Source organism: Diceros bicornis, chromosome 14, assembly GCF_020826845.1.
Source record: "Diceros bicornis minor isolate mBicDic1 chromosome 14, mDicBic1.mat.cur, whole genome shotgun sequence".
Classification (NCBI taxonomy): domain Eukaryota; kingdom Metazoa; phylum Chordata; class Mammalia; order Perissodactyla; family Rhinocerotidae; genus Diceros; species Diceros bicornis.
In genome coordinates, this window is record NC_080753.1 from 8,958,986 (window position 1) to 8,986,032 (window position 27,047).

Below are 27,047 nucleotides of genomic sequence, written 5' to 3' on the forward strand. Positions count from 1 at the left end.
AATTTAACTACCCCAGCGCTTACGTGCAAATGAAGCTGACTCCTGAGTTCACAAGCAGCATGCGTCCCAGCAAAACCCAAAGAGGAAAGAAATGATTGCTACACCCCATGGGTGCGTGTTTGTTTAGTCAAACGCTGCTTCTGCTCCCAAACTGAGAATCGGACCCTAAGAAAAACCTCTTAAGTAAAAACTCCTAGTTAGAGACAGAAAGTATGCTTAGGGAAGTGGAAAGTGGATTCCCAAGCTGAAAGGTGTCTCTATTGGAGAGATTTGAGTAGGTGTGGGGTGTACTGGAAGCAGGCATAGCTTCCCATCTCTTTCACGGATCCTTCGTGTGTTGAAATGATGGGCATTTCTAAGCAGATAAACACGCACATTAGGGTGGGTCATACAGGTAACTCATATGAAATCAATAGCAAATTTGCTTTCATTTATCAGGTTTAGGTCTATTCATGTCGCTTTCCAACTTAACCCCCACATAAAACCAAAAATTACTTTTTTATTTTTATCCTTTGATATTTAGTGAAACAACTGCTAGTTTATTGGGGAAGAAAGTCAACAAAAGTATAAAAGGTAAAGCATAATTAATATTATTTATGTTAAGTTTTTAACCAAATTTTGCTTCCTTGAAATCCTAAAAAAATGCCAATTCAGTTGCTAAATGAGCTGGGTTAGAATCCCATTGTGCTGAAGCTACTTCAAGTTTTTTATCTTCCATTTCCTAATCTGAAATATGTGAATGATGTGCAAGGTTACTGTGAGTTTAGAGATATGTGTAAAATACCTAGCACACATTAGGAAAGTATATGTATCATATGCTGTCTTGCTCTGTACCTGTACTCACTTAATCAGGCTTCAATAATCACTTGGGCACAGCACAATGGAACATTTGATCCAACAGAAATGTGTTCTTGGTTAAGCAGAAGAAAAGTAGCTCATACAGAATCAAGACCAATATAATAGTTAACCACCATCCCTTAACTATACTCCTCTTGACCAAAACGAGGCAGCAAATTATCGATAGAGAAGATTCGGGTAGGAAGCTCTGTGATAATCTGAGCCAGTGGGAACATAGGCTGGGAGATAAGCCTTGGTTTTGCCTACTTAGCTCAAACCTTTCATGGCAAACAAGTAACCTTTCCACCACTTCTCAGAAAGTAGCTGGAAAGTCCTGGTTTTCTTAAAGAACAATGATAATCTTTGGTTTATTATCTGCAATTCCAAAATGTAGTGGTGTAGACTAAAGAGTTACTGGCATTTCTGTAACTTCTTTCCAGGGGTTTAGCATTTTCATTTAGCTGATTAAAATCTGTTATAGATGATAATTATGCCAGGTTTAAAAAAAAATCATTCAAACACTCAAAAATGATTTTAAAATCTTTAAATGGCTTGTACCAGATTTTTATTTCTCAGAGGTTTTCTACTTATGGAAAATCTGCTTAGATTATGGCCTTCTGTCATATTCTCAGTAAATGTTAAATCAATGCAAATGAGTGGATTTGTGGTTCTAAAAATAACCTCTTTCACAGGAAGAAGAACTAAGGAAGAGTGGGGAAGCCAAATATGCCCACTTGAGTGATGAACTTCACGTATTAATTGAAGTGTTTGCGCCACCTGGGGAAGCTTATTCACGTATGAGTCATGCATTGGAAGAGATTAAAAAATTTCTGGTTCCTGTAAGTGTTTTTCATTTTTTACAAAGATGTTTCTCATCAGTTTCTTTTAAAAAAAATGTGCTTTTCATCTTCACTCACTTTTTAGAAGGAAACTCATATTGCCAACTAATCTGTAGAGTTGATATGAAGGTAAAATAAAATAGGATACAAAAAACACTTAGCGCAGGACCTGGCATGTTGCCACATACTGATGGTTTGACAGCAGTGCTTGTCTTCAGTATGTGACATGCCATGCACCAGTTCAGAGCCATGAAGAATAAGACAGTTTACACATAAACAAAAATACATACTTGAAGAGAATACTCTTCTCTTGTGTCTTAATCACTTGGTAATTGACATGTATTTTTAGCAATTTTTAATTAATAGAGACGGCATTTGCAGGTATAGTGGGAGAGGAAAGAGATTAGATATGTAATATTTGTAATAAGATGGTGATATTATTTGAAAATATCAAATGTATTTTTATGTAATAGTAGGCCAGGTGCTGGCTCATTATAAAACATAATGTAAAATAATCAATATTAATAGAGCCAAACATCTGTTGATATCAAGCAAAAATTGGAAAAATAAACTCCTTGCCCGCTATGAGAGCAACAGAGAATGTTCATTTAGTAAGGCAGCAAATTCGGGGTTGCATATTGAGTAGAATTCTCTACTGATTTTTTTAAGAAATAGAGGAAAGTTAAATGAATGAAGCTTTCCTAAAGGTTGCATTTAGCATTCTAGGAAGAGGTCATTCAAATAGAAATCTTGGCATCAGGCTTAGAGCTGGGAATAAGATAATTAGAAGAGAATGCTGAGTAAAGTTTTCTGGAGCACCTGAGCAGAAGTCTTCAGCAGGGAGAAAGAGAGTAGCTAAGATTAGTCTGTGCAGTGAAGGAACACAGTATATTTCTGAACTAAGCAATAAGCTCAGAGGAAATGGTGGATAAGATTCACTGATTGGCAGTGATTTTGAGAATGGCAAAGGGAAAAAAAAACCAGAGAATTTTAGAAGGTAAAAGCATCAAAATCTAGCCACATAATCTATTTATATGACTAGTTTAAAAATTTCTATCAAGACAGATTTATAGAATAATCCCATTCCACTCTGGTTATTCCCTCACTTCATATGCACACAAAATTTCTGCACAATTTATTATCTGGTGCTTATCTGAACACCCCCCTAAATAGATCCCGTATTTCTTAAGAATGAGGATGCTATATTCTCTCTTCCTTTTGCCTCTGAACTAAGTGCCTGGTGCTGTTGGGTAAACAGTTTCACTACATTTAGCTCAGACCAGAGCTCTGGTGATATAGGCAGCATAGAAAAAGGCTACGGCTGCCTGCGTTACTAGCTCGTCTCATGACTGTAGACAAGTCACTTAGATTCTCAGAGCGTCACCTTATTCATCTTTAAAAAGAAGATAATTATAATTGACTTCTATCAGTTATTGTGAATATTAAATGAGGTAATGCATATGAAAGGACACAGAAAATTATAAAGCACTGTATAAGTGGATGTTTTTAATCTATTTTATTGTCATAATAGACAGAAAGAATCTTAGAATGACTTTCTGAGGTGAAATATGTAAGATGAAATACTATTTCGTTGCTACATGTATGTTGGACCTAGGCTGTATGTTAGGTTAACCCTCTTTTTCTATAAATGCAAGTCATACGTCTCACTTAACTTCTTAGACCTCATGATGCTTGTAATCATTTCACTTACATCTTCTCCACTGAAATATATCTTCTATAAGGGCAGGACTAGCAGTGTCTCTCTTGTGTTCCCATCATTTAGCATCGTGCCTGGCACAAGAAGTATTTGTTTGACAGTCTGGCTGATGGAATGGCTGGCTAGTAGGCACCAGGAGTGATACCAAGGGATAAAATAGCTCTCTGAGTCAGGTTTGGGGAAGAATACCCCACAATCAAGATGCTATACATATATACAAATCCAGATGAAGACCAAAAATCTTACCTCAGGCAGTGTAGCCTGTTCCTGCCTGTCTCTGGGATTTTATCTCTGTCTGTCCAGCTACTCACTCATTGTGCTCCAGACATGCGGGCTTCTGTTTGTCCAACGCTCCAGGCTCACTCCTTGCTAAGGGTCTCTGAAGATTCTCCTCCAAAATAAAGGGCTATCTCCTTATCATTCAGGTCTTGGCTCAGATGTTCTCATTGCAGCAAATTCTTCCCTGACCACACAGTCTAAAGTAGCCTCTCCACGTTTGTACAGTCCTATTATGTTTTGGTCACAATATCACTGGCTGTCCTATCTAACATTGCAGTTCATCATCCCATCATGCCTTAGCCCTCTTCACTTGTTTATTTTCCTCATAGCTCTTATCACCTTCAGATATACTATGTATTTTTTTACTTATTTGTTAATTGTTGGTTTCCCTGCTAAAATATAACTGTAGCGAGGGCAGAACTAATTGTCTAGTTTCACTGCTTTATTCCACCATTTTAAATTAAATTTATATCTCTCAATGTTGTATTGGCAAATTTTACAATGAATGAAACTCCTTCTACTTGATAAATTTTTCCCATTTGCTTTGCTAGCCTCAGCACCAACCAAAGGATGGCATCTGTCTGCGTCATCCATCATGAGAACCACAAGGTCAAAAATGAACTCCAGTTCTTTTTTTATTATGTGAAATCGCTTGGTCATCCAGGTTTCTTTTCACATTAGATATTAAAGTCCAGAGAAATGCTAACGTATTGGGACATTAACATTTACAAACAACATAGGTGAGGAATTACAGCCAGCAAGAGACACGTTAGAACAACATATAGAAAGCTGATGCACAATAGGCCTCTGGGGTTCCACTGACATCTGATTCCTCTACAGAATGGAGTGTCTTTCCCTGGTTAGAGCTTTTACCCTCATCTCCTTCCTATATTTATCCAGTATTTACCCACCTTGTCCTACGTCCAGGGGCTGTAATCATCTAAGACTGCCAACTTTAGAACATACAACTCCTCGTGAAATGTCTGAATGCTGTAAGACTTTGGAAAACAACACAGTTTCAGTACTTTAGGTGAATTTTTAAAGACAAAAGAATTATTATTACCCTGGGGAAAATTTTCAGCCCACTGGTCTCCATTCAGTCACTGCAGTTTTATCAAAACAAGTACAGTGGCAGGTGAATAAAACATCAATAAATTGAACCTTGCTAATTTTAGATCTCTAATGCTTTGAGCAGGTGATATATTATTTTCCTTGTATTTGCTAATTTGTCTTACCAATACAGATTAGGAGTGTTAAATAAATTATTTGACAAATAATGACAAACGGATATAAAATCCTAAACTAATATATGTTTCAATAATGTTAATGTACTTCTCTTCCCTTTATAAGCTATAAAAGGATAAACAGATATGATTGATATTATATTTTATAATACTTCTTTCTTTATAGTTCAGGCATCAGGACTGCCATGTATGGTAGTGCAGGTTATTCCTTGCACGTGGCTAGGGGTTGGCATTTACATCATAGTTTGTGAATGGAACCTCCTGGTATCCCTGAATACAACTTCCCTTTTTCTAACCCTAGTTAGCTGATTACCTTAAAATAATGACAATGTTTTTCATTTTCCTCAACTGGCTGACTCTCGCCTTCAATTAAGTTGAATTAGTAAGTTTTACTAGTGCTTAATAATTAACTCCTGATTGAGACATAATACATTGTCTCATAATTAGAACTTATGAAGAGTTCAGCAAAATGCTGCTCATTGAATGTGTGTCTACATCCTTTCATAAAAAAGATGAAAGGAGAGGTTTCTACACAAACAGGAAATTAGATTTAGGTCACAGATAACTAATAGATTACTTCGTTACCCCCTCAAGAGTTAGTTATTGACAGAATTAAGACAGCACCATATTCCTTTCTACTGAGCCCTGTTGTGACCTCAGAATCTTTCCCAGCACAGTGTGCTACACAGCACTGTCGTATTATCAGAGTTGAGAGGATTTGAAAAGTATTGTCATGCCTGGCTGACGTCTCTAATGATTATCAATAAAGATTTGTATCATTTAAAGAAAAAGCATATATATGTGGCGGGGGGCGGGGGGGGGCTGTGTGTATATCGTGTGTTATTCTCACCAGTCTCATATATAGGACTTTAAATCAATCCAACACAGAAAATAATGCATCATTCCAGGTTTTTATTTCTTTCCTCAACTAGACTTGACGTATGTCTTGGTGAAAGCCGTGATTCTTGAACTAGGGCAATTACGGCATTATATCATTTCAAGTTTGAGATGTTGGAAACCTGTATAGGAAACCTACCAAAAGTCTGACTATGGAAGAAAAGTAAAACTCTTTTCCTCTTTATGGTAAAAACAAATGGAGGACATTCTTGCCTTCCATTCTTCAAAGACTGTAATCTTAGCTCCAAATTGGGAAAATGACACCATCTGCTAATCACAGTCATACAGGAAAGTAAGTAGATATAAAGAAAATAGAGAAGAAAGCCGGGTATTTTCAGTCTAAGAAATGGAAGAAGATCTAGACTTTCATGCACTGAAAATTTGTTTATAAAGTTTTAGAAGATGATAAACATAAAAATGTGTCCCTGAAATCCATACTATAATTTGATAAAAAGTGAAGATTTGGTCAGAGTCTTTTATGCAGGTGAGAGTGTAAGGGAAACAATGTGTTAAAACAAAAGCCCTATCAGCCAGCAAAGCAACATTGATAAATGGCAAGACCGGCCAGTGGGGAGTGGCAGCTACATTTTGACTGGCTGGTGGCAGGAGTTCAGCATTTATAGCAACAGCATCCTACGGGCAAGAGAATGATGAGTTACAGAATTAAAAAATAAAATTCAATGCAGAGAGGGAAACAGAATCCATAACCTAGATATCATTCCTTCGTTATTGTGATTGTTGTTAAAATGTTGTCAAGAGTTTCCTCGGATTGCTATCTCAAAATCAATTAATTCCCTTTTCTTTTCTATAATTAACCTTATTCTAATAGTGTGGTAGCTAATAGCACTAAGCACAAAACCACATGTATTTATGTAATTATTACTTGCTAAGAAATGTTTCCTGTATTGCTGTCACACCATGGTCATATGCTGATTGCTTTTGGAGAATCTTTTAATCTTCTAATATTGAGGATTTCTTCCTATCTGGTAAGTTGTAATAGATAATAGACGCCTATAACTTAGACCAGAACTAAAATTATTACTAGTTCTTAGAATAGAATGCTAATTATTGTACATATTATATAATTAGTTATAATAATATATTATTATTATTGAAACCCAAGGCTGCTTTAGCATTGCTAATTGATTGACATAACCTGGAAGACAGAGAAAAAAAGGCAGTGGATAACTGTTTGAGTGTAATTTTTCTACAAACCCCAACACAAGTATCTTCTTACTCCTCACCAGTATAGATAATCAAATGTCCACTTTATGAGTCTAGGGTCAGGATGTGGTCCTCTGCTTTCTATTTTAAGAAAATTTATCACAAATTATGTCTGGTCTTATTTGATGCCAGAGTTCTGAATTCTGCAAGGCTACTCTTTTCACGAGCTTTTACTGCTTTTTAGATGCCCAGCATCATTCTCCCATTTCTATCAGCACTTCGATTTCATCTTGATGAGTTACTTCTTCCCCATTAACTGACATTATAATCAAAAGAACTGCTTTTGCAATTCCATATGTGGTCCTTAACATGAAGGCTTGGCAGCGTTCCTGAAAGGGTATCAGTGTTGTCAAAGATCCATTGTCCCTAAGGATCGGATTCTAGTAAAAGGAAAGACTTTTTAAAGGATTTAATGGAAATTTTATTTTACATTGGAAACATTTAGTGAATGCTAATCTTACACTTGTACATAATAAATATATGCCAACACTGGCCTGCAAATTCTCTTATAGATGGAAGCAACTCAAAAAGAGTCATGATTATTGAAGAATTTGGTATAAAGGAATCAAGACAGAAATGTAGCTCAAAAATCAGAATCTGTTAAATAAAGCATATACTTTTTTAACCAAGTAAATAATTTCAATAAGTAAAATAAATGGTACTAATTAATGCAAGGGGAAAGTTTTATTTCAATTTGATTCAACAAATATTTCTGGGCTTCAAATATATGCCAGGCACAATTCTAAGAATTTGTGTTACATTAGCCACTCCCCTTGTAGAATTTAAGAACCAGAAAACTATTTTCAAGATTTAAAAGATAAGTATTATGGAGAAATATTTGAGAGATAATTGGAAATGGGAGACCAGTTTGGATAAGTAGGACAGTATGGTCCATAGCAATGAGAGAGCAGGCAACACTGATCAAAGAGAAAGTGTTATTTCTAGAGTCAACAAAAATCAATTGCTTACAAAGACCACCCCCGTACAGGCAAGGGTAAGTTATTCAGTGAGACAGAGAGAGAGAAAAAGAGAGAGGTGGGATGGGGAATGGGGAGAAGACACGAAAGAGAAGAGTGAGAAAGAGTTAGTTTGATTAGCTTCTTGAAGGTGTTGATGACCCACACTCAAAGATTCTATTTCATACGGAAATTAAAAAAAATAATAAATGCAACAAGAAAAACTTACAGAGAATAGCATTTTTAAAGCTATTTTGCAAAATTTTGTATTCCTGAAATGTGTCTTCAACTTCTGTTCTAGCAATTTTGAAAGAGCTAATTTTGCAGCTACATAAGATACAGAAGCTTATTTTGAATTGCCCTTCCTTGATTAACTGGTGTCATTTTGCTACTCTGAAGCTCCTTTCATCAAGCTACAGTGGAAAAATGTATCGATTCCTCTAGACAGTATTTAAACTAGATATCCAGGGAACTGGGAAGAATCCCCATTCTTCCAAGAAATGTATCTTCTATCACATCTCTAATCCTTGTTTTTTGTCCACTTCTCTGTTCTGCCCAACCTCTCTACGTACTGTATATAGGAATGCATATACAACAATTCCTTAAAATACAACTACAAATGGTGTACTGGAAGGTCTGTACTCACTATGGTACAAACAGGAATTGGTTTTCTTTTTCTGTAACCATTGTTTTTCTCCCTTTCTTATTCATTACCACCATCTTGAGCAAATCACATAGCTTTCCACTCATTCTCCTATAAGAATTTAGGCAATTCAGGTTTTCAGCCCAGTTACTTCCAATTTATGATTTCAATTTCAAATCCAGTTCAAAGCTCCACTCCCCTCCAAATTTACAGCTTGGGGGTAGCAGTGGGGAAGGAGGTGTGGTCTACTCATTCATCTCCTTCCACTTTCTCCACCCTTCAGCCTCCATGGCCCCCAGGGCTTTGTGGATGGTCTTGGCAGGTGGGGTAGGTGGTGATAGGACATTGAGAAAAGATGAGCTGTAAACCTGGTCCTGTAATAATCTGGTGAGTTTGGTTGGTTGGAGTCTTATTTCTGGTATTTTCCTCTGTTGGGATATATGGATGATTGACTAGAGGAATTGTTGCCGATCCTCAAACAACTTTCCCTCTTTTCAGCTGAGTGATCTCCGGGAGGAGCGCAGGTTCTCACAATGCGGTCCTTCCTCTCAGTCGTCTCTTGATGCTGTTCCATCTTCCCGCTTGCGGTGTTTCAGGGAGCTTTGTCTTGTGTACCTAACTTGTTCTTTCTCTCTGATAGCTTATTATTTTACTAGATTATTTTACTTTGTCCTTAGAGTTCGAGATTTTTACCAGGATATGCTCAGATTTGGCTTTTTTCTCATCAGCTCAGCCTGGAAATCAGTGAGCTCTTTCAATTGGCAGCATTGGGTCTTCCTTTCTGGGAAATTCTCTCCCTATTATTTGTATATTTTCTTTTCTCTATACTTTTACTTTTTCTCCTTTTGTAACTCCTATTACTTATGGCAAGGCTCCTGAATCTTTTCTCCAATTGTCCTTTTCTAATAATTTCCATCTTCTTATCATTTGTCCCTGCTTTCTAGAGATATCTTCTCCAAGATCTTCTAAGCCACAGATGCAGGATTTAGCAGTGACGATGCTCGCTTCCGTTCCCTTGAATAGTTTAGATTGAAATCATGTAGCTATTGTGCTTACTTTTTTGTTTTATTTCTTTAGAAAGTACTATAACTGTATTTTTAGGTATTTCTTCTGTTTTTCTGTTCAGGTCTGTTTCTATCCTCTCCAGCAGCTTTACTTAACTGGGCAGGTGTTCTGACTGCTCTTGCTCTCGCTGGATGCCCTTTCTTTTTTTTTTTTTCATCTTTATTTGTGTCTATCTTGATTTAGTTCTGTTTTTTAGGTACCTTTAGTGACACCAGTCCTTCAAAGTGTTAGAAAGTAAAACAGTCTTCCCAACATGGACCAAAAATGTAGAACTAGGCAGGCCACCAAAGACTTGGTGAGAACTTGAAAAATGTCTTCCTGTTCTCCAGTCTCCTTTTATCTTCCCACACTTGAGGGCTCACCCCTCTGGTCCTTCTTAGCCTCTTGCTTCCCAGGGAGAGTGGGGATACTCAGGTGGGTCTATGGCAGCTTTCTATTTGAATGAAGTATAGATCTTTGCAAGCCAAACTCTTTCCCAGTATCCACTCTGCCATTACCGTTCTGGGGTTTTCCAACACTGGGTTTCATGTACTCACTCAGCCCACAGGTGATAAAGACCTATACCAGTCAGCTCCTTAGCCAGGCCTCTCTGAGAACTCAAGACCTGACACACACATAAGCTTCTGAGGACCCCAGCCTCCGTTTCATGTAAAATATGCTGGTATGTTACATTTGGTACAGAAAGAAACAGTAGCTGCATTTAGGTCATCATCTTCCCAGAATTACTAAGATCTTCCCCAGTTACTGAGTTCTCTTTGTATTTAGCATGTGGAAGAAAGCATCCAAAGTACCCTTATAGGTGCCAGAGGCTTTAAATTTGAGCTCTATATATCATGTGATGCTTCTAAGATGAGTATTTTGTTTTGTAATAAATCAGAAATTATATATTTAAAATAAAATAATTAAATATTCCACAAGAGCAAAAGCACAGTAATCCACAAACATCTGCTTCTGTAAAGACTAGATACACAGTTGTTTCCATATGTTTTATACAGATGTCAAATTAATATGCACAAATACTAATGAAGGCCTTTTCCTGATGGTAGAAATATTGTGATAAACCTATTTGGGAATTCAGAGAATTCGTGTAAGTGATAAATATGTCAATAAGACTCCCTATTTGCCATTAATGGCCAATTCTGAGAGTAATATTCACTTTAGTATGTTTTTCAATAGAAAAATTAAATGCTAATGGCATCTTTCTACTCTTCTTGTCTACCTTTACCTGTAGATTTTTCTTTAGGGAAGGGACAGTGACATCTGTTTAGAATCTATGACTGGCTAGATATGCTGGTGGGTGGTGTATAGACATTACCTCTTGTTATCCTCACGACAAGTCTGAGAAGGATGTATAACGCCTATTATACAGATGAGGAGAATGAGGCTGAGCAAGACTGTGTAGCTAAAGAAGGAGCATAAGTAGCATGGCATAGCGAAGCCTGACTTTAAAACCCATGATTTTCTCACAATAGCTTATTGTTTTCACAATAGATAATAAAAGAAGAGAGTGTCTAATATTTGATCCAGTTAGACATCTGTATTTAATTACAGAGCTATTAATAAGTGTCATAAACTAGATTTGAATAAAACATAGAAAATATCACCCTTGCATATTTCCATTGGTATTTACTATTGGATGTTTGGATTTCTAGTTCTGTTTGGAGATAAATATGATAACTAATTACCAAAGGATAATAATTTGCTGTTGTAAGAATGCTAATATTACAGGGTGATTTTTTTAGTCTATCTTCAAATCCTGGTGTTAGGCAGAGATTTCTCTTAATAATGATTTCCTTCCCTATTTTGTTTGTAGTTTCTCTTAGTTTTTTACATGAAATAACAAAAAGGGTGGGGGGAAGCTATTATAATTTAATTAATTAAAATATCTAGTATTTGAGAGTATACCTTGACATGCAGAGTATAAAAATACAAAATTTTAATTAGCTTAAGGGAAATCAGGTGTATCTGTAATTATTTTTGTTGTTACTTCTAACATTAAGAAGAATGGGTATTTACGTTCCTACAAAAGTGAATAAATAAAATTATGAGATTGTTTAAAATGTATTTGAAAGAGACTGAAAATATGCAGTCATTTTAACTACTCAGCTCTTCACTTTATTCATGCAAACAATAAAATTTTCTCCAAATAACCCAGTCAAGTCACATGGATAGGAATGTTGAATTATTGATACATGATGGTGGTAATAGTACCATTTTTGATTAGTCAGTCACCAAGACTATGGCACTATATTTATATAAAGAAAATAATCCTTTATGGTATTGCTATTTAAATAATCCGTCAGTTGTTATCAATATTAAATAACTGTTGAAACTGGTTCCTTTTCTGTGTAAACTTCTTTTGTGATTCTTGAAAACCATTTACTTTTAGATTGCCACCATTTTTCAGATGTGCTTTATTTCTTTGCTTTCTTCCTTTTCTCTATTCTGAAGTTTAGAATTTTTAAGTCTTATAATATGAAAATTTTAGTTACTCTATTACAACAAGAATAAAAGAATCTTAGAATTTTAACAGACGCTGTATTGTTTCAACCACATCACTCATCTAGGAGTCCACATTCTCCAACTAGTATTTATCTTTGTTTAGGTTGAAATAAATTTTGAGCCCAAAGATTCTTGTAATAATTTCATCTAACCTTATTGGTCCTGTCTGTTACCCAGGGCACATTGAAGGGATAGAAAATACCATCTGGTATTAGCACACTTCTCCAGCATGAGCTACATTTTATCTTTTTCTGTCTTTCTCTTCTTTGTACTAACTTCTTCTTATCTGAGAAGTTTGAGAACTTTAGAAAGACACATTGTAAGTAAGGATGGATATCACAATCAGTGTGGAATTCTTTTAGAAGTGAAAGAGGACCTCCTGCAGGTAGAAGGTGGATAAGTACTCTCCTTCTTAAACCAGTAAACACAAAAGCTACAGCAGGACAAGGTGTCAGCTAAATTTAGTCCTCATGCAAAGTACAGCCATCATCTTACCGCAGACACATTTTTTTTTTTTTTTTTGTGAGGAGGACTAGCCCTGAGCTAACATCCAATGCCAATCCTCCCCTTTTTTCTTGAGGAATATTGGCCCTATGCTAACATCCATGCCGATCTTCCTCTACCTTTCTTTTTTATATGGGACGCCGCCGCAGCATGGCTTAACAAGCGGTGCGTCGGTGCACTCCCGGGATCCGAACCTGCGAACCCCGGGCTGCCGAAGCGGAGCGCATGCACTTAACCGATTGCGCCACCAGGCCGGCCCCCCCAGACACATTTTTAAATGTGAAACAGACCTACTGTATAAGAAATGAATAAAAGACCCACTGTGTAAGAAATATTCTTCATTTAAAGAAGTATAGTTAATCATTAGGATTAACAATTACTAGTAAGTGCACAAGTTTGTGATACAAGAAGAGTAACCCTTTCTCTAGAACTTAAATGTCCTAACCAAAATATGGCGAAACACAGATCATACTTATAAGAATGACTATATCAACCTTAGGCTCTATGAGCAAAGATAGTCTTGTTTCCAAAAATGTTTTATTTAGAGACCCTGCTATCCTGGAATTAAATCCACTCCACTTTGTCACAGAAAACACTTTCTATGTTAAAGCTTTTATCCCCGCACCTATATGTAACACATTCATATAATTGTAGAAGTGGAGGAAATTTTTAAACTCATCACAATTAATACATTTCCAAGGCAATTTAAATATTAGTGGTTGGGAAGAAAATGCTTGAAAATACTTCATTTTTGCCAATCCCCTAAAGAATTTTCAGAGCCATGGAGTTCCAAAGAGGGTTGTTTGAAAACCACTGGTGGAATCTAACCCTCATTTTACCAGTGAGGATGCTAAAGGCCAGCATGGTTACCTGAACTGCCAAGGTCAGGCAGCAAAAGAGGGATTGGTCAGATGCTGCCTCATCAGGGAAATTATCAAAATATGAGGATCCTACTGCCTTCATATCTCTCATACTCTATTGGAGAGGACTAAACAAGTCACTTGCAGGTGGCAATGGTTATGTAGTTAGCATTAGGTTCCTCTGTATTTAGAGCATCCTGTATGCCTATTTATTGTCACATAGACAACTCTGGACTTATCATTCAGTAAGCATTTGCCAATATTATTTTTAGTGGTGAGACAGGTGCAGTTTTTCCTGCTCATTCTTAGATACTCATTAATTCAGTAATATCTTCAAAAGTCTCTTCCACTTGGGGACCTCTTCCTTGCTTTCGCTTTCTTATTTTCATGGCACAAATGCATTGTACCCTTGGTGAAAGCACTTCGCAGTTGTTTTAAACATAGGTAAGGAATGTGTGACAGAACTTTTATGGTAGGAGTAGAAGCATTAAAATAACATATGTTGAAATTATCCATTGCCAGACACTCTAAGGAATACTCTGTCATCTCTAACAGAAAGCTGATGCCTCCTTACATTATAATATGGTTCTTCTCACAGTTAGTAGTAATGGTTAATAATGTGACATATTAAAATATATTTAGAAAGTAGACTGCAGTAGGAGCAAAGAGACTGACACAATAATGAATATATATCATTGGTTATTCTCAGGAATAAAAACAAAATGCTATTTGAAATTATCAGTCTGGAGCTTCAGGGTCCTCTTAGCTGGGTAACGAAATTATAGATTTAACAAATACTCCACACGCTATGGAGAGGGTAATTCTGTTTTACTTAGACCCTTTTGGTTACAGTGAAAAGTGATTCATTCAGATTCGATTAGATCATAAAAGCATGTGTGGAGGGAAGGAGTGTTACATATATTTTATAAATAAATAAAGAGAGAGAGAGAGAGACTGGAGGCAGATTCCCCTGGAAATCTCAAGAGCAAGACAAATAGTAATAGAGGGCCTTACAAAGAACTGCATCCGGGATGTCCCAGGCACAGGGGGGAATCTGAAACGTATCTTCAACGTTAAAATGACCCACCTTTCTCTGTGCCCGTTCTCTTCCCAACGTCTTCCCAACCACCGTCTTTACCGACGACTCTCCTTGTCTTCCTCTGCTTCACAGCTTCTGCGAGCTCACGCTTTGTGACTCCTCGGAACTCGGGTTTGCCATAAGATCTCTAGATCCCTCTCCCTCCTGGCCCTTTAGATCTCTCAGCTGCAGCTCCCACTCTGCCCCTTGTTCTCATTCTTGTGTCTCTGTGATGACTGACTCAAGGCTTACAGCTTGGAAAATTGGCTTAAGTATCATCAAAGCACTTTCAAATAAATCTAATTCTTTTCTGCCTCAAATTTCACTGATACACTGTTATCATAAAGTATTTCTTTCTTCACTATTTTTTCCTTCCTTCTTTCTTTTCTTTTCTTTCTTAAATTTCCATGGATGCGCTTATCTATTTATTTATTGTAAACATAGGGGAAAGAAATTCTACTCTAGTCTGATAATTCAAGCATAGCACAATATTATAATTATAACTTCATGTGTGTTGGTTGCTATATTTATATGACTTAACTGAGTAGGATAATTTTTAAATTTTAAAATAGCACAAATCCTATTTTCCTTTAAAATGTATCCCAATTAAAAATACATAATTTTTATAGATCTTACTTCATAACAGTATCCCTCCATTTAATAAATATATATCAGGAATTGTTTGATAAATTGCCCAAATATGTTCTTAATGTTGCTTAAAAGCTTGATTTTTAGAAATTATATATATATGAATGAATAAATGTCTGATTATGCTCCTATTTAGGGAGATGTTTTCTTTAAATACAGAATAGGGAAAGGCAGGAAAAAAAATGAAATGTCTGAACCAGGAATAGTCACCTTATTCCAGTGGTTTCACAGACTGTTATGTCTCTCAGAATCCACCTTCCAAAAAGATGACGTCGGGATTAGAATGGTTATGGGGTACTCATGAAGCTAGGGACAATATTAAGAATTCAGGAGAAAAAAAGATAAATATATGAGGTTATGGAAGTATTAACTCGATGGGGGGAATCCTTCCACAATGTTTATATATCAAATCACCACGATGTACACTTTAAATATCTTACAATTTTATTTGTCAAATATACCTCAATAAAGATGGAAAAAATAAATTAAACTTTATGTTGTTTATAAGACAAAATAAAAAGAATTAGACTGTCACGTCATATGACATCACAAGGACTTTGGCTTCTTAAGATACTGTGTCATTCTTTTTTTCTGCTGTCAGGTAGATCACTGGTCACTTTGAGATCACTTTAGAATTGGATGAAACCTCCAGATACTCTGCATGGAAAAATGCACAAGCACATTAATATTTACACAAAATTCTGGGAGATTCAACTCATGGATCCCAGATTAAGGGGCTTACACTAGAAGCATCAAACTCTTAGTATGGGAGAAGGAAATATAAAAATGCATGACTAAAACTGCATTAAAATGCTGAATTTATTCTATATTAGAAAATTAAATGAACTATATTGAAAAGCATAGGTCATTTTGCCTCAAACTACCTGAAGATAATTATAATAGAAAAGTAGGTTTTCTTACAGTTATCTTCTTAAGTGAATGAATATTTTATTTTACAATGAGGTAATTTCACCACCAAACTGTAATTCATTACCTTTCAGCATAATTCTCACTTCCAGATTTCATTTTAAGCAGAATACAAGTGCTATATCAATTATAGTACATTTAGAATGTGTTTCATCCAGAGATTTCTTTTCCCCCAATGTCAATCATAAGACTTTGTCTGATTGAGCAGGAATAAGATTCTGTATATGCTGAATAAATATGAAGAGTTACTGTCTATTGCCAGCTGACCCTAAACTTCTTATCCAAGAAATAGAATCAGGAAATGTAGCTCATTATAAAAAATATACACAAGGCTGAAGAGACTTGCCTATGGGTTGTCTATTACATTTTAGATTAATTTATTGCAGTCACTCAGACTTCCACTTGCAATTGAAGTGGTTATCAAAACATTATCCATCAAAATATCAGTAGTCCCATTGCTCTCTACTCCCCCCTGCAAGAAAATGCCTTAGCATCCCCTGAAATAGGAAAGCTTTACTCCAGTCCAGAATATCCATATCTGTATATTGTACCAATTATTTATTTCTGATTCTTTGGGAATGAAAAATAATTGTACAATATCATAATGGAAGAAATGCTTCTGTGTATTGGTGACCGTAGTGCCTGTTTTTAGGATGTCAGATTTTCCACCACCCCACATCCAACCAATTGGAAAATATCAACCCTTCCTCATTTTGTACCCCCTATTTGCATGCATTGAACACGGGGTTACAGGGGAAAAAAGTAACTGCAGGAAGTAATGTGGACCTGAAAACTAAGCATCACTCCAAATCCCACTTATTATCTGACCTTCATTAGCTGAATGTAAATACTCAGAGATAGGGAAAGAGCAGGGTGCCTAATGTCTCCTGTCCTCCCCCAAGGTGGGCTCTGGGCCGTAGCTGCAGCCCTCTAGAATTCGGGCCCTCTTGCCTCCTTTCAAGGCCGTCAAGCTTCCACACCTATAGAGACTATGATTGATTTTGGGGGCAGATATTTCAAGTGCCCTGCAACTGGCTGCTGGCACATGGCAAACCCTAAGCCCTCACAGAGGGGACAGGAAAAACTCTGAGCTTCTGTCACTGGATTTCAGCATTTTCCCTTTATTTTTTCCTTCTCAACTCTAGGAAACCAACATCAAACTCCTCTTTTCCAAACAGGGACAAAACTTAGCTTACCCTCCTCATCCAAGCGCCTGGATCAACCGATTCTCCACAATATACCTTGATATTCATGGATCACATGTATAATGCGCTATGAAGTGAAACATTAAAATATCTAAATATTGCTAGGTACCCAGATGTTCATCCACGTGTAGCACAAAATGTACACGTATTGGACTAAGGATTTTTTTATCCTGTTGACAGACTCTATTTTTGCCTAAACACCTGTGTGGAAGTCTGCTGAAGCAGTTTCCTTTTGAAGCACATCTCTGCCACGGCCGTTTGGCTCATTCATCTGTTATTTATGTTACAACTCGAATGTCAGAATCACTTGAAAGCTAGATCAAGACAATGATTCCTTAATTTATTTTTTTTAGATAACTCAGTGTCTGTAAATTACATTAGCTAATTAAATCCCTCAGAAGTTACTTTTAAAAAAATTCAAAAATTCAATCACAACAAATAATAATAGGCTGTTAATTTCAAGGATGAAAAAAAATTTATCTTTCAGAAATAATAGTCAATTTACTTTCAGAAATTAAAATTTGATCAATATGCTGGTGCAGATCTAATATGCTGGAGAGAAGTATGAATTGACAGTGGATGTGCTATTTGCACATGTATTTATCTTCTTTTCTCCGTGAAACCCAGCTCCCTGAAGTCAGAAATCAGAGCTAGATTGTGCTTTCCAAGCCCCATGCTGGCTGATACTGCTGCATATACTGTCAGCCTCAGTAAGTATTGATTGATGAAAGTAGCCTCCTACAGTGTAGAAAGGTTAAAAATGGTTAACTGAGTTTTTGCATTTGCCAGAAATTATTCTACAACAACGTGTGTATATATATGTATGATATGTCTGAGTTTCTAAAGAGTTGCATCTTCCCTCTATAGCACCAATGAGTCGTAAGTGATAGACCTTTTAGCTTTCTCTTGATTTTTTATAAATGAATCCACGTGGTAATGAGCTGCGGTACAAGAAGGTTTGATATTTTGTATTGCAGTATATTCGGAGGGAAAGGAGTACATTTATGGGTTTATAGTCTATCTTTAGATACCATTACATTTCATAAAGTCAATTGGAAAACAGAATTCAAATCGGCTGTACCATAGGGCACAGTAGGAGATTCCTAAATGCTGTTTTTATTTATGGAAAAGCCTGTATAGTTAGGTATAAAGGAAGAAACAAAATATCCTCAGATTTACTTTTTAATGTATTGCTAAGAAATTATTCTAATTTATAGATTACAGGTGTCGTTATCAAGAAGAAAACTTTCACTTGGGTTTATTAGAGCCCGTATACAGGCTTTCACATCAAGATGTGGAGGGTGGGCGGAACCTGTAAGATTCTGTGGGCTGTGTGCAGCAATCAGAGTGCAATAGAGAACTTTCCTAATTTAGACTGGGTTAGAACCTCATTTCTCAAAATATTCTGTGGAGCATTCATTCTACACAGTAGTCTGTGGGAAAAGAAAAAGATAGAGAATCCCTGTGGTCAATCAAGTTTGGAGAAAGAATGCTGCCTTCAGTATTTGCTTCGTAGAAATTCACAGCCCAAATTCCCATTTTAAAGGCTCTGAGAGATCTTGATGTAAAGAAATTGAACAAAGTTTTTAACGCAGGATTTGCAATGTTTCTTTGGCCAAGTATCCCTTTGTTCAGGAAATTATCTCACTCACTCTCAATACACTTTTGAAAATGTTATATCAAGATCTTAGCTTATGGAAAGTGAGTTCTTTAAACAATGGGATTCACTTCATTCTGAAATTTCTATATTCTTCGGTATTCTCTTAGATTACTAAAATGTGATTGTTCATTTTTTCATAACGTATTACATAATACTAAATGCTATAATTTATAATTACCTTGAACCCTGGCTTCATCTCATGCTCTGGCATAGTCTTAGGTATAACCAAATTGACATGAGATAGTCTCTGCTTTTGCCTCTATTTGACTGCACCAATGACCCCTTCGAGCATGGTTACTGACATGTTTTATTTCACTACTAAGTAGTAACCAACTCAAGTCTGCTGTTACCTTTGTGAGAAATAAGAACAGAATGATTAACATGCTTACCATTGAGAGTCATTTCTCTTTAATCATACCTGCCTCCAAAAGAACAGACTTATTCACACATTTGATATCCCATTTAAAATGTAAATTAGCTTCCTTTTTGACAAGCTGAAAATCTGGGCTTCCAGAGTCAATATTCTACACAGAGAGCAGTTGGGATATAGGTTGTACATCTGATTTGTATAAAATTGGCATATTATTTTATGGTGGCAACCTAAGAGTTACCTCGGCTAAATAACTGGCATTACTATCTAATTTTTGTCACAAAGCAGAGATGAAAATTGATAATGAAAACCATCATTTTTGGCATCTATCCTCCAAGTGGCATCTATCCTCCATTTATCATAATTAATTTATTGATTGTCCTCTAACTATAAAAAAGCCCCCAAATTCTAAACATGTTTAATTTGGGGAAACTTAATGGATGTTCTGCAACGTACTGGTTTTACTTTTATTTAATTGAAAGGTAAAATTCGTATGCAGATGTAGATAAACAGACACCTTTGCAAAGCCGTGACATCTCCCACAAAAAATCTGACCTCCTCGGGTCTGCAATCCACAGATTGGGAACCACTGCAATGGAGCACAGAACTGGGGGCCGTACACGTTATTTTGACCATGTTAGAACAACAGTTGCCTGAACATAGTCTTGAATATGCCCCAGTTACTGACTCATCACAGGCTGATGGAGGTGTGAGGTCTTGTTTCTTTCTACCAAGACAGGCATCCTAGGGAGACCCCTTATTTATTTTTACTGCCATTTAGCATCCCTACCAATTCTTCTGTAAATCAGTGATAACCCAGACTCGCCCTGTGTCAGTCAGTCCAAAGAGCAGATTTTTGAAGTTAACAGTAATCTTTCAAAGCATATGGTTATACCTTTGATTGGCAACACAATAGACCTGCCCTTCAGATCCTACCAGAGATGATAAACTCAAACCCTCGGCTGCCCAATTCCTATCAAAGCTTAGTTGTGAGACATAATGTCTATTGAAGATTGCCTATGAGATATGCTTGCCTTTAGATCATAAATAAATTCATGAATTGCATTTCCTAGAGTGTTTTCCATGGATCAGAGGTCCTAGTAAGTTCTCTGCGAAGAACACACACACACATATATGTATGATCACACTGTCCTATAGAGTAATATTTTATAAGCTAGCCCTATAAAAGGTGCTATTTTATTTATTCTATGGCCTCCACATAGTCTATTTTCAACACAGCAGCCAGAATGACCATTTTAAGCTGTAAGCCAGATAATATTAATCCTGGGTGCAAAGCCCTGCAGTGGCTCTCTGCTTCATGCTGAGTAAAAGTTAAGGAATTTATAGTGACCTTCAAGACCCTACATGAGTTGCCCACCCCCCAGTTTCTCTTTGGCCTCGTGTTCTGTGACTTCCCTTTGCTCCCTCTGCTGCAGCCGCTCTAAGCTTCTCACCTTGCCTTGAGCAAGTCAGGCTTGCTCCCGTTTTTGGGCCTTTGAACAGGCTGTTCCTGTGTATGAAACCCACTCCTCTTGATTATAAACTTCTTCACTTTTTGCAAATCTTTGTTCCGATGTCATTTTTCCCAATGACTCCTTCCGAAAACCCCACTTGGAACTTCATCTCGCTTCCCTGGCCAGCCCTCCTGATTCCCTTTACCCCGATGTACTGTCTTATCTTCCTAGACAGCACTCATCACCTTCTAAACCACCATATAATTTGCTTAATTGTGAGGTCCATTGCTTATTGTCTGTCTGCCTCTACTAGAATGTAAGATCTGGTCATCTCTGTCGGTTTTATTTATTGACTATCACCGGAGCTAGGAAAAATGCCTAGCTCATAGTAAGCACTCAGTCAATAGTTGTCGGATGCATCAATGAATGAAAGTTTATTGTAGGGTTGTTGTTCCAGCATAATATAATGCTCACCTTCTGGGTAACTCACAGGGAAAATTCCTCTTTGATTTTTTCTTTATCCATGACAATGCCCACTTCCAAGTTATGGATTGACTTGAGTCCAGGCCAAGGGATAAAGAAGGGAAAAATGCAGTTAACTCACCACCAATTCGGTGTTATTTCATATTCTGATCTTCCTCCCCAATCTGCATGATACCTCCCATAGCTGCTTCACACATTGAGTGGGAGAAACAGTGTAGAATGTGCTTGCTCCATCTTACCCTGAACCAGAATCTCTTAATGTATTTCTTCTATTTTTTTTTATCTCATTAAGATTAAGCCTTTTGGCTCAAAATTGCTCTCAAATGTATATAACTCCTGTCAAAAATAAATTTATGCAGAGGGAAGAAAATTGCTTGTTTTCATGGAGCAATTTTGTTAAAATGCTTAGAATAGTTTACCTATAGCTGAATTTTGTTTTGTTTTGTTTTTTTATGGAGTCATACTGCTTCTTGCTGAAATGTTGCAGATTGGACCTTTCGTATTTATTTTATAAAACCCATCAAAGTATGGTAGTCATGTTTTTATTGATCTGATGTTCAATGTGTCTATTGCTTCTGAATTATCCCACTTTGTTTGACCACAGCATTGTGGAAAACATCAAACCACACATAATTGTGATTATTAACAATCAGTTAGTTGAGTATAAAAGCTATTCCCTGCTTGAATGCAGTTTTTCCCTGTGTTGCTTTACAAATATCAATTAGAAAAGCATTTTAATATTCTCATTTGTAATTGTTCCAAAAACCAGTAGAAGGGGATCAATGCTTATGATCTTTGTAACATCCTTTAAACATGTATGCTCTAACATTTTTATAGTAATGAACCACAACCAATTTCCAAAGATTCTACTTTTCCTCTTGTATTCTTTCAGGACATAAAAATTATTGTGGTGCTTTGGTTTAATTTTTTCAGGAAACATTGGCTCATAAAGATCTCAAGATTTTTAGTAAATATGTATTTAAATTAAGTGTTTCTTTTTAAAACACATATTCAATGGATATTTATCCACATTATTTTGACTTTGAATTTGACTTGTAATAAACAGTTAAACTACTTTCAGAATTATAAAGATCATCTCCAAGACTGCTGTCCAATATTATATGTCCAATGTATATATTAACAGGTTCTTCCTCTGTAAATTAATATTTGCAGCATGAAATAACAATTAGCAAATTAATGGAGTCAGTTACTATTAATAATGTTGGTGTGAATATATGCATCACTTGCCTAAAACTTTATGTGGATTGCAATTTATAGTATATGAAAATGTTGATTGAGATTAGATTCCATCTGTGTGATTCAAACAGGAAATAAAATATATTTTCATTATTTTGGAAATTTAATGACAATACAAAGAAATACATTGTCAGCCTTGTAAATGAACTAAAAGTGTGATTCAGAGTTACACATTTTTTGTCTTAACCTGATACAGAATTTATTTGATGTCTGCTGATTATTCAGAGGTGTTGCAAAAGTTTTTGGGTGAAGCCACCATCAATCTTTTCTGGAATTGCGCAATTCTTGCTAGCTGTTTCATATCAATAGAAGGACACAAGTCTGAAGAGACCAGGGACAGAGGGACTGGAAGATATTGAGGGTTTATAGAGTTAAGGGCCACCTATGGCCAGGGAAGGAAGATTACTAGACTAAAGGAAAGAGAGGGCCGGCCCCGTGGCTTAGCGGTTGAGTGCGCGCACTCCGCTGCTGGTGGCCCGGGTTCGGATCCCGGGCGCACACCGACTCACCCCTTCTCCGGCCATGCTGAGGCCGCGTCCCACATGCAGCAACTAGAAGGATGTGCAGCAATGACATACAACTATGTACTGGGGCTTTGGGGGGTGGGGGGAAGGAAAGAGAATAGGTATGCTAAACCCAGGCAGGGAAGCAGATATCAGAGTATGGGAGATCAGCTCCAACAGAATATGCATTAATAGACAGTCTCAGGGAAGGTGCCTTCTGAGCCCAGAAGGTGAAGAGAGCTATGACACCAAGCCAGGTGCCTGAAGAATACAGAGGAAACGTTTGGAAACAAGGGCCAAGAAATTAAGCACTATTTCTAGTCTTTACATTTCATCAACCAGTCTTGATAGTGAAACAGTGTTTTCTGAGGCAAGAGGCAAGGGTCCTTATGTTTCTTTGTTTGTTTTTTTAATGAAATTAGAACCAAGTCTTGAATCAATTGAAAAGGAAAAACATAGACATAGACAGAATATAGGAGCACAGAGGCAGAGAGTTAAGAAATTCCTGACAGTGGCATTGAAACATATTTAATATTTCATTATAGAGCTAGGATTTACTTTTTTGTAAGAATTTTTCTATAATATAGCAGCCATTGAATGCAGACTTGACTTTTGTGGTGAATCTTATACTGTATTGCATTTTACCTAGGCCATAACTGTCTTCATATTTTTGCCTGCATTTGGCAGAGTCTACTTTCTATTACATTTTATATTTTATTTTAGTCCTATTAAATAATTAAGAATAGTAGCAGTATCAAAGAAACTAAACTGTATAATCTCATGAAACCGTTAATTGACTTTCCTATTAACTTTTCCAATTTCCCTGCAGAAATTGTTTCTATCGATGTTTTAATTTCATGTGAGTCAAATGACAGGAAGTAAAGAGATTTCAGCAGATGGTTGCCACAAACTACATACTACATTTCAGAATTAGTCTACAGCACTCTGCAGCTTGGCAGTGTGTGGTGGATCATTTTACTGCCTGTTAATGCCAAAAGAAATCTGGCTGAAATGTGTGTGTTTTTCCATTTAATTTATTCTCTGACTTTATTAAGAGCTACCAGACTTGATTTACTTGTGACGGATATAGCTATAAAAATTTAAATTCAAGAAGTTTCGGAAGTCAATGTTTCCCATTTGCATTAACTGGAATTTCATGACATCTAAGATTCAGTCTTTAAAGAAACTACTAAGAGCTTTAAATATAGCTTAAATATCCTTTTCAATAGGAGGTCTTGAAATGCGGGTAGTTGAAAACATTGGGAGTGGTGTGGTAACTAGAGTATGCCCTTATATTTAACCCAAATCAATGTTTCCATTCTTCAAGATCCCATCCAATAACTCCCTGTGAAGTAGGAGGCAGTGTTATCTGCCAAGTGTAAGGGCAGAGATGCTGGGTCAGAAGACTGGAGAGATGTAAAAAACTTTTAAATTCTTGTGGACAACAGGAGAGACTAGGCAAACCCTTAAATGTTGGAAGAAGCAGATGCTGTTGGAGTGGCATCAGTTGAGTCTATAGTGGGACCGTTGATGTTGGAGTGCATATTTCTGCAGCAATTGTCTTTCCCTCCACCTGTCCACAGCAACCTGAGTTTGGACACTAAGAGGCAGAGATTCTGGTTGACCCAGAGCTGGATTTCTGTTGGGCAGGTGTGACGTAGGGACAAGAGCCAAGAAAAGTGAAGGCATTGTCAAGGGCGTGGTTTGAAGTATAGATCACGGGGTCAAAGCTCAACAGAGGAGCGAGTAAAGGCAGACAACAGGAGGGCTACAATAAAGAGAAGAAATTAGATAGAATAGTGTATTGTATTAAAAAAAGAATAAGTACAGTAGAAGTAAGAAAACCTAAGATGGAATAAAAACAAAGTTGTAAACAAGGATGGTGGTGCTTACATGGAATATTTAAGAGGTGAAGCAATTCCAAGCAATGAAAACTCAAGAGTATGACCATTTCAATGGGTCATTGAAGTGGAGTAGAAGTAAATACCACTATAATGAGAGCTGGGAAAATGGGTGAGATCTCCATATGGCTGTTTGAAATCTTTTATATTAATGAATGGTTTGTTAGAATAAACCAAACTTTAAAGTCACAAATGAATCAGGTTACATATAGACAGCTTACAGACAACAGTATATAAAGAAGGGTGGCCAAATGGCCTTCTCTTCAAGAGTGCAGGCATTTTTTTACCCACCAAACAGGAATTTAATCATTGGAAGCAACGTTGATGAGGATGAAGGAAACCTGCTTCTCTTTGTGACCCTGACAGATGCAAGATAGACAAGAAACAGCCTACACTAACCGGATTGCAGAGAAGGGAGAGCCAGGCTCCAGTTAAGAAAATGTGAATTGCATCCACCAAGAGATTGAGAATATAGGGTATTTTGTTCTGTTGTGTCTTTTGTGATATTATAGAAGTTGAATACAGAGAACAGAGTGAAGTGGTTTAGATGTAAATAGAGAAGTCAGAGACTTTATTAGGGTCTAGAACCATGAGAAGTTTATGCATGAGAGTGGAGGATAAAGGTAGATTGTAGTAATAATGATGATGACCAAAAGAGCTAACAGCTGTTGAGTGCTTTCAGTTTGTAAGGTGCTGTTGTAATTGACTTAACTCAGACCTCAAAACAATCAGATGATACATTATTGTTTTGAACTTTAAAATGTGGTTGAACTGAGGCACGGAGGGTTTTAGAAACTTTGGTCACATAGCTAATATGTGAAGAAGCCAGGAAGATGGTGGAGAGGATCTTTGTTTGCAATCAAGAGCACAGGGATGTGTGGAGAATGGTGAGTTTCCCTGGTCCCATGTTTGTTTGTTTTTTAAACATTAGCCTTATTTACCCCTGGTGAGCTTTTCTCTGTGTATGTGGGAAGAGGGTGGGAAGGGATTGGTGGAGTTCTGTGATCTCTTCCCTCTGTGCTCACTGTGGCTCCGAGAGTAGCTGTAGGGGCTAGCAGCCTGGAGAAGAAATAGAGGATGTACTGGTGAAAGGTGTAAGAGATGACTAAATAATGACAGCACAACTGTGGCCCGTGAAATCAAGGGAACAGAAGAGACGAGCTGTTTTGATTCCAGTTTCATCATTGAGTCTTATGTTGTTCAGCAGCTTACATCCTATGATGTTCTCTCAGTGTGCTAGTTGATGTTACACAGTACGACATTAACATAGGTTCATGAGAATCAGAATTACATATACTGGGAAACATTACATATACTGGTATGCTATGCTTTGAACATATAATAAGAGCGTGTTAAGAGCATGAACTCTAGAGCCAGACTGCCTGCATTCCAATCCTTTCTCCGTTGCTTACTCTCTCTAACTATGGGCGAAGCCAACAGCTTCATCATCTGTAAGTTGAGGGTAATTACAGTGCTGGATCTTTGGATCTTTCTGAGTAATAGGAGATTGGCACTTAAGAGCACTCAGTAAATACTAGTGATTATTATTTACATTATTATATCTCTGTCTGTCCATCTATCTATCCATCCCTCCATCCTTCCATCCATCCATCTACACACGCAGACACACATACATGCAAGTGTACACATACCCCCACCACACACACACACACACACACACCCCTATGGGCTGAGTTCTCAGACTAAAATACAAAGTAAGCACTGAAGACAGTGCCAGAACATGGCAGGTGCTTCTGGAAACAATGACATACCACTGAAGCGTGTTTCTCAGTGTTATGCCTGGTGGCATTCTGAGACGCCTGTGGAGCCTCCCTCTGCCAAAATATTTCTGTTACTATTTGACAGACCTTGATTTTGTGGCAACTTTGTCCTGATGTCTTGTTTATTCCCTGTGGTGTTTCCATCGCCATCTGTTTCCTTTCCCAGCCCATTTTTTTTCAGTCTGGAAACTTGTCGTAGGTCTTCTTGAAGTT

At 37.0% G+C, this 27,047-nt stretch overlaps 1 protein-coding gene across 9 annotated transcripts in view; it reads left to right on the forward strand.

Annotated features, from left to right (window-relative positions):
* The window catches only part of KHDRBS2 (KH RNA binding domain containing, signal transduction associated 2), a 552,762-nt gene that overhangs the window by 256,086 nt on the left and 269,629 nt on the right, over nucleotides 1-27,047 (forward strand). For all 9 annotated transcript variants that reach the window (XR_009221966.1, XR_009221967.1, XR_009221968.1 and 6 more), the window contains one exon: nucleotides 1,530-1,676. Coding sequence is in view for 6 of the 9 variants with exons in the window: in XM_058554086.1 (XP_058410069.1) it covers nucleotides 1,530-1,676 (147 nt within the window). In the remaining 3 variants the exon portion in view is untranslated. The remainder of the gene's footprint in view (nucleotides 1-1,529; nucleotides 1,677-27,047) is intronic.